General features: G+C 44.0%; 2 protein-coding genes across 2 annotated transcripts in view; one reads left to right on the plus strand and one right to left on the minus strand.

Annotated features, from left to right (window-relative positions):
* The window catches only part of DLD (dihydrolipoamide dehydrogenase), a 50855-nt gene extending 47118 nt beyond the window's left edge, over positions 1-3737 (plus strand). Inside the window, exon 15 of the mRNA XM_024742238.1 lies at positions 2920-3737. The gene's annotated coding sequence lies outside the window, so the exon portion shown is untranslated. The remainder of the gene's footprint in view (positions 1-2919) is intronic.
* The window catches only part of LAMB1 (laminin subunit beta 1), a 63081-nt gene that overhangs the window by 8346 nt on the left and 45973 nt on the right, over positions 1-8762 (minus strand). Inside the window, exons 22-24 of the mRNA XM_024742237.1 lie at positions 5410-5779; positions 2533-2717; positions 1360-1601 (exon numbers count right to left, since the gene is read on the minus strand). Of these exons, the coding sequence (XP_024598005.1) occupies positions 1360-1601; positions 2533-2717; positions 5410-5779 (797 nt within the window). The remainder of the gene's footprint in view (positions 1-1359; positions 1602-2532; positions 2718-5409; positions 5780-8762) is intronic.

An 8762-nucleotide genomic window follows, 5' to 3' on the forward strand; every position in this document is an offset into this window, starting at 1 on the left:
TAAAAACACAAAGGAGCAAAAATTTTTCTACACGATAAGTGATGGTATGGACTCTATAAAGGGAACTCTCGCAGGATCATTAAAACACACACACAGAGTAGGAGATGGAAGGAGCGTAGGCTGTTCCTAGGCCAGGCCCCTGATGGAAAGCAGGCCCAGGGCAGGGCTCCCGCTCCTGTGGCCAGAGGCACCCGCTGCGGCCCCCCTGCTCGCGAGACACCCTCTGCTGCAGAGCAGACATCCTTTATCGTGCTTGTCTGCTCTTCGTTTTAGTTTGGAGAGATTCTGTTTGTGATGACTTAGTTTTTAATTGGAATTTATAAGGAAAGAGCCAATATACCAAAGGAAGAAAGATTTGGCATTTCACGCTCGCCTGTGATGGCTTTGATCTAGGCCTCTTTCTCTAATAGAGAAATGGTGACAGGAGATCTCCTAACTCCCTATTTCCATTAGATGCCATCAAGTTTCCTAAGATAATGAAAATATAACCCTGTAGGCATTAATTAGAAAGCACAGTGTGTTTTTGTCTATTTCGGAGAGGGGAGGGCGGGGGACTGTTACTAAGACAAAATTGTAGCGAAGCCTGAACTCGGCTTCCTAGGAACCCACCTTCCCCCTTGTACTGACCCTCTGTTCTAAGCTAAGAGAGCAGAAGCCTTATAAAATAAAGGTACAGTATATAAAAACATCCTCCAGAGTCTCTCAGATGGGTGCTCTTCCATGAAAAACAATGAGGGAGCAAGAGGAAGAAACAGGCTTAGTTTGGCTTTTGTTTTTGGCTTTCTGCCTGATTTTCATTGAACTCGCTACTCAGTTTCATTTGGCTTCAGAGTTACTTTTTAAAAGCTTCCGGGAAATGAATCCACTTCCTAGGCTGCTCTTCACTAGGTAAAGTTACTGGGACAAGGGAGCATTTTAACACCCATACCCACCCACCCATGAAAAAATATTCTTTAGCGCCCTTCAATTTTTTTAAGAAGTCTCTCCCAGAATGATTCTCAATTGCTCCCCTGAGATGGAGTTTGCACTTCAAATCAGAACAAAGTAAAAAATGTCCACAGTATAAAAAGGATCCAGTTTAGATAAGGCGGCAGTGACTCAATTCAGCAGCCTTGGGATAGTAGTCCTGATTCCGGGTTGTACCGCAGAGAAACCTCTAGGAGAGAGGAAGGTTGGGAACCCACACACTGTTGTGTTTAATCTGGCTTGGTCACTGGATACCCCAGACTGTGGGCCAGAGACTGAGCCGCGGAGTTTCCCTCCTGCTGACTCATTTGCAAAGTGGACAATGTTAAAGACAAAGCAGGGTGTTTTTTCTCCTGAAGCATGGCAGCCTTAAGCCAAACCCTCAAACCTTACCATTTCGGCAGCAGCTGAAAGGTCAAGACTTTGTAGTTTGCCTGCCAGTTCATCCAGAAGGCGGGCCTGCTCCTCCTGTTTTTCCCTGAACTGGGACTCTCGCTCCAACATCAAGTCTTCCACTCTGTCCCGAGTGCGGGCCGACTGCTCCACGGGGCCACTGGAATCTGTGGTGGAGGCGTTCACACGCTCCTCTGCCTCGAGAGACATCTGGAAATACTTGGTGATGCTGTCCAAGGCGCCTAGGGCATGAAATGAAATTGCCCATAGTTAATCCCCTTGTACTCGGATCTCCCCCATCAAGCAACGGCTGTATTTCGCGTCTAAACTGACCTTATGTGGTTTTGTTTTAAACTTCAAGGAATAAAATCTTTATGAAGAAATGTAACTTTCCTCTCATGATCAATGAATACACTTTGTCCCGTTAGCACCTAACTCTGGAGGATGCCAAACATCTGGATTAGAAAATTAAGTCGATCATGCAGATGTTGTTCCTACACACAGGCAAGCTTCCAGTTCTCTCTAAATAGCTGGTGTCAGGCAGCCTGTAGATTACATGTCCAGATGATTTTTCCCTTTTCTCACTTAACTATTTAGATCCACTCAGATGGCTAATATTATATACATAAAACAGCTTGACGTGTTTTGGCTTTAAGGATCTAGCCAAAAAAATAAGCAATCATGCATAAAGCAGGATGGATAGGGTGATCTGACACATTAACTTTTTTTTGCTTTGGGGAGGGAAGGTCCTATAATACGGCCTTCGATACCAATAAACGATTTGAAAATGTGATTTCCTGACCAAGTGACATTCTTGAATATAAAACGATACGCAGAAGTATCAACTTAATTTCTTAACTTTTTACAAGAGCCCGTTTCCAAGAGAAGCCAAGGAGGTAAACCACTAACTGGAAAAAAAGTTTAAAAATCAGAAAACGCAGGCCATTCTAACGCAACAACCACTGCTCGCTCCATGCAACCCCTTCTGTGCCCCATGTCCCATGTTTGTAAAATGGGGACTTTAATCCTCATTTGTGCCAGAGTCTCAATGAGAAAAAGCTTAAAAATGATTACAAAGCACTTAATTTTCTTCTGAAAGTGCTCTATTAAAAGGTTAGACAGGTGGTAAAATCCATTGCCCAGGATTAAGTATTTGCACAAAACAACGCTCACCCCGAATATCTGAATTTTTGATAAATTCCAGTTGTTCAGCAAGCTCCTTCACTGTGTCATCCAGGCTTTCTGCTTCTGTCTGTAGAGCGTCTAGTTCTCTGGCCGTGCTGTTGTTTTGCGTAGCTGTGTCGGATAAATGTATTTCTACTTGAGCCATCTTTTCTGTAACATCTTTGGTTAGTTTCCTGTAAAGAGGAGGACACATTTACCTAAGGAAAATAAGCCAAAGGGAAAACTCGAAGTCTCAATTTTACATTTTCTACTAATACTTTATCTATTACTCTGTAATTTCAGACCGATTCAGTAGTCTGTAATTATCTTTAAGTACTGATTTTATTCTTATCATTAAGAGACTCTGTTAAATCTAATAATTTTTCTTTCTTCAAGACTTTGAAGAAAAACACAGCAGCACCGCTCAGCTGTGTTGTGGCGGATGGACTACAGGAGTGATTCCGAATGTCTGATGTAACATGAGCACAGATCCAGAGCGTGGAGTACCAGCTCTGTACATAAGCAGCTTCAAGCCCATACAATCCCACAAACTCGAAAGATGTAAGTGACTCCAGTGTACAATTACGCCTCCCAGCCACCCACCAAAAATGCTCTCATGTGAACCTCAGGGATCTCCTTCAAGATGGGACATTCAGAAAGCAAGCCCCACCGCCACCAGGAAGCAACCCAGTGGGAGCAACCCAAAGGAGCTTTTCATACCCGACCCCCTTCAAGCCACGTCTCATCAAAGGAGCCTCCTCCTTCCACCAACAAAGCAACCCTTTCATTTCTCCTGAGAAAGAAGGTAGTACCAGTAAGAATAGAATATGATAACCATTGAGCTTTCACAATATTTCATTTGGAATCTAAACCCAACTGCATTTTGTTCTGTATCTTCCTGTCTCCAAAGCTGTACTTTAGGCATCTATTTGTAAATTACTCGTATATACAGTGGGCATGTGTGTATGTATCTCAAAGAAAGGAATATTTGAGAAGACCTTACCCCTGGGTATCACCTAACCCAGTATTATTGTCTTCTCAGGAATATAATTGTACAAAAAACGGGAAAAATGCAGAGATGCTGAAAGGTTGGGGGCCAGTCGAAAAATGATGTTTAAGGCTGAGAGAATACCATGACCCAACTCAAAGAAAAAGTGCTTAAAAGGATTTGTGGGTTAAATTACATTTAGTAAACCTGATGGCTCTTTTCCTGAGGCTAGTTTCTTTCTTTTCAGTGCTTTGCTTTTATTAATCGGTTGATTGACAGAAGGCTTTCATTTCTCCTCAGGTCTCGTACAATGTTATACTTTTACAAAGTCAGATCTCACATTGTATATTTGTAAATAATGCCCCTTTGGATCCTAGACCATGCATCCTTGAATACTGTGTTGAAAAAAGATTGATGAAATTGGTGTTCCTGAGGTGATTACAATCTGTCTGATTAGGTGAAGAGTGAAGGTAGGACCAGGGCTGTCTGAGGAGTGTAGTCGCTCGTTTTCCCTTAAGGTGCATAGCACCCGGGTCAAGACATCATTTCCTAAATGGGCTTGCACTCAGACCAGGGCCTTCCACGGCTCATTATCGCTACATGTAAGAAGGCTGAGCTGTACCACGGTCTTTTTAATGAGGTTGAGTTCCTCACTAAGTGCATTATGGCCCCACATCAGACATCGCCTAACACCCTGGTCAACCGCATGATCTTGGCCATGAGATCTGAGGCTTGAAATCCAGGGACTAGTTACTTTAAATCTAGGTCTAGGAAGGTACTTGAGCTAATGTCAGCGGTTAGCTTCCTGCTTCTCATACACAGTGCTGAGATGAAAAGGCCATCTCACTTCTTAGAGATGCTGATTAAAAGTCCCATCACACAAAAATGTTACCGTAGTTCTGTCACGATATAATATCGCCTTAATGTATAGGACTTAGCCATGAAACCACCCCCTTGCTCATGCCAAATGGTGAGTCTACAATAAAAACCCATAGCATTTGGGGAAACACAAATGCTTCATACCCTTTCCTGTTTTGTCCTTTAGCCTAGACCTTATGCTGTTTTGGGTCGGGGCCGGGGCGGGGTGTCCTTTTTGGCAAAGGGAGTTGGAATGTTTGAGAGCAGGAAAGATGACTGACTGGGAGAAATGGGAGAAAAAAAATGGGAGAAAGTTCAGCATCACTTTGCTCAATTCTCTCTGCTTCCACTAGCAAAATACACACTTTCCAATTAGAGAGATGATTACCCAGAGAAGGGCTAAGAGGAGGAATTTTCATCACAGAGAACTTGTTATAATTAGATGAATGAAGCACTGCTCTAGTGGACCAACAGCTGAGCAGTGGAAATAACCTAGAAAGAGGAGTCTTATTTGTGGTAATGGACTTTTCCTGGTAGTAGCAAAACATATAATAACAATTCACACCGTTTTCTGCAATTACCTTACCATTTCATAGATCAGTCCTTTTGTCACTCTGTCAGGGAAAGGTAAATACTATCCTCCCCTCCTCCGCAGGAGAGAAGAGAGAGGCTTAGAAATGCGTTGAGTCATTCAAGTTCACAAGCCTAGCGAGTAACCCAGCTGTGACTCCGTTACGGATCCTTTGTCTCTGAATCCAGCATCCTTGCCATTCTACTGCCCGAGAGTACCGTTTGCAGAGAAGAGTGCTGAATATACGTTCACACATTTTGCACTGCAATCTCTGCAACTCTGGTCCCCAACAATGAGCCAGCGCCCACTCACCCCCATGCCCAGAGCAGCGACTGCTGGGAAAACAAATGGCCCAGTTACCTGTTTCACTCACAGCACTAACCACGCCTCCTGGTGGAAGGGCCACGCTGTGGATTCATCGAGTGGAAACAGCATCGTGAGCTGTTACTCTGGTCCATCAGCTACTTACTCTGCTTCCTCAAAGAGGTTCCCGATGTTCTTCAGCGGCTCGGCGGCTGGGCTCTGGGCCAGGATGTCTCTGATCTCATTGACTTTCTTCTCCACCGAGTCCACGGTCTCCCGGTAAGGCCCAATCACGCCACTGATCTTCAAGGCCTTGGCTTTCTCCAGGAACTTCCGGGTCCTGTTGGTCAGCTCGGCGATGATCACGTCCCAAAGGGCAAAGCACTGGTGGCAGGGCATGCAGTCGGGGAAGACGCCCGAGTACCCCCGAGTGCACTTGTCACAGCGTGGACCCTCCACACCCTCGACGCAGACACACTGGCCAGTGGACTGGTCACACTGCGGTGTCTCGATGCCCCTGGGGTCGCAGTCACAGGCTAGAAGGGAGACGGCAGTGCTGGCTGAGCTACTAGAGCCCCAACCTCAGCGACTTGGCAGTTAGAATCCTCAGTCACCATTACAATGGGAAGGTTTGTAAATGGTCCACGACAGTTTACCAACGGTTTGCAAAGAGACTGCAACTGCTTCCTCCAGAACACACGTTATCTCAACCCTGGCTAATCATGTCTTAACTATAATAGTGATGATGGTTTTTTTTAAGTGAACACCATTGTACACCATTGTGCCTGCCATTGTACAGATGGTTTACATGCATCATCTCATTTAATCCTCAACATAACCCTACAGGAACCAGGTGTTACAATCATCAGTTTTATGGATGTGGAAACTGAGGTTTAGGGAGGTTACGTGACTGCCAAGTCTTCCAGCAAGGAAATGGCCAAGCCAGGATTCTATCTCAGCACTTGGCAGGGTCCAGAGCCTGTGCTCTTAAGCTCTGTCCTGCCTTTGCCTCCCTCTTTTTTTGACCCGTCTGCAGATCCTCCCAGGACAGACAATTCAGGTGACAGCCTGGTGACATGAGGCCTCTGGCCTGAGATACAGCAGTTATGAGCAACACACCGACATCCCTCTACCTGGTCACAAAGCACAACAGTGAAAGCTTGATGAAATGCACTAAAGTTGATAAAAAGAAAACGAAATCAGGCAAAAGTCTCAGGAATTCCAAGTATCCGATTTAAAAGGCTTTCAACTCAGTATCCTCTAACTCAGGCTTTCAACTCAGTATCATCTAACTCGTGGGTGGGTGTCTGCCATTGTGATAACCACCCCTAGCCCTAAGAGCAGAGGCTCATAAAACATCTGAAGTGATAAGAAAGGCCTTGGGAGCCATTCAGTCCCAACCTCTCACTGGCCCAACAGGGTGGGCACCTTAGGCAGAACCAAACGGTTACAGGGTGAAATCTGCGTTCTTGGCCAACGGCCTGTGGCTGAGATTACCCATCACGATGCCTATGCCTTTGAACCCTGGCTCAGAGTCCCAAAGCTCAGGTGACTACCTTGGTTTTATATCAACACTTGACATTTCACAGTATCTGTACAGTGTTTGAATAACGAAAGGCCTGTACACACATCTTATTGCTGGCCTTAAATCCTTTCTGGGAAAAGGTGGGGATAAAAACAAAAAGATCCTATTTCCCTAACTAGATTGTGGACTCCAAGGGCAAAGGTACACCTGTAACCATTTCTCCATTCTCAGCTCTGAGCACAAGGTCAAGTTGCAAACTGGAGTTCAACCGTCTTTGCCAAACGAGCCTTTAACCTCGCTTTTGATACAGGTATGCAAGAGACATCCATACACCCCTACAAAAGAAAATAATCCTCCTAAGACGCAATGTCAACTGGGGCAAAGCATAACAGAATCATCCTCTCCGAGGTAGCTTTGCACCCCAGTGCTCACGGCAGCACTATTTACAATAGCCAAGACACGGAAGCAACCTAGTGTCCATCAACAGAGGAATGGATAAAGATACGGTGTATAACACACACACACACACACACACACACAAAAGGATAAAGAAGATATGGTGTGTACACACACACACACACACAATATTACCCAGCCATCAAAGAAGAATGAAATAATGCCATTTGCAGCAACGTGGATGGACCTAGAGATTATCATTCTAAGTGAAGGAAGTCAAAGACAAATATATGATATTGCTTATATGTGGAATCTTAAAAAAAAAAATGATACTGATGAACTTACTTACAGAACACATAAACCCTGAGACGTAGAAAACAAACTTACGGTCACCAAAGGAGAAAGGTGAGGGAAAGGAGGGATAAATTAGGAGTTTGGGGTTAACATATATACACTACTATGTATAAAATAAACAACAAGGACCTACTCTGCAGCATAGGGAACTATACAATATTTTGTAATAACCTATAGGGGGAAAGAATCTGAAAAAGAATATATAACAATCACTGTGCTGTACATCTGAAACTAACACAACACTGTAATTAAAAACAAACAAACAAAAAACCCCTTCTTGAGTCAATAGGTATGATTGCCTCTGAAAGACTTTCTAATAAAACATCTTCTAGAACCAGTTTCACCGATGGTCCTGAGAAACAAAACGCCTCTATCCTCCAAAGCCAGAAAGACGTGTTTGTGGCTTGGACCGTTCACCTGAACATCCTCACACCTTGCCTTGTATTGTTTAGCTTTTCCTGGCCTTTGTTTGCCAACTACACTCCACGATCTCAAGCGGCAAGTTTGAGTAGCACAGCGTTGTAATAAGAGCGCAGGCTGCCTGGTGGGGAATCCTGCCTTCCCCACACCCAGCTATGCGGCCCTGGGGAGGACAGAAACTGAGTCATGGCTTTCTGCGTAAAAGGGGTAATGATTATACCTAGCTCCTCCTAGGATTGCTTTCAGGATGAAATAACTCTAAAAGATTCAGAGAAGTGTCTGGTCCAGAGTAAGCACTCAATAAATGTTTTTATTCTTATCATTCTATGTCCAAGTGTCTGGTGGTTCCTGCCCAGAGTGCTGCTTGATCATATTTCCATGGGAAAAAAGCTGTCATGGCCTTACGTTTGTCTTTGCATATTTGCCAATAACATGATTATTAAACAATTTGAAGTTTGGAATACTCCAGTCTTTAACCTTTAGAATTTAAGATCTATAGCATTTTCCTGGTACCTCAGGTTTTCAAAACAAAACTTCTTTTTCCTTAAGCATTTTTTTTCTTTCCAGGCATGTTTCATTTTCCTGTGTTCTTTGGGGCATTCTCATGAATCGGGAAGCAGCTTAGGTGAGCTGTGGATAACTGTCTTCCCTAGACCATTAATTAGTTCTAGGAGATGTTCCCAGAAATGAGAGTTCCATGATCAAGCAGGTTCGGGAAATTCTACATCCTCCTCGTGAAGGTTCAAAACAAACAGCATATTAAACTCATAGGAGTTCTGCAGGAAAAACCCTGTTTCACTTTTTTTTTTTTTTTTTTTTTTTTT

Source organism: Neophocaena asiaeorientalis, unplaced genomic scaffold, assembly GCF_003031525.2.
Source record: "Neophocaena asiaeorientalis asiaeorientalis breed wild unplaced genomic scaffold, Neophocaena_asiaeorientalis_V1.1 scaffold373, whole genome shotgun sequence".
Classification (NCBI taxonomy): Eukaryota; Metazoa; Chordata; class Mammalia; order Artiodactyla; family Phocoenidae; genus Neophocaena; species Neophocaena asiaeorientalis.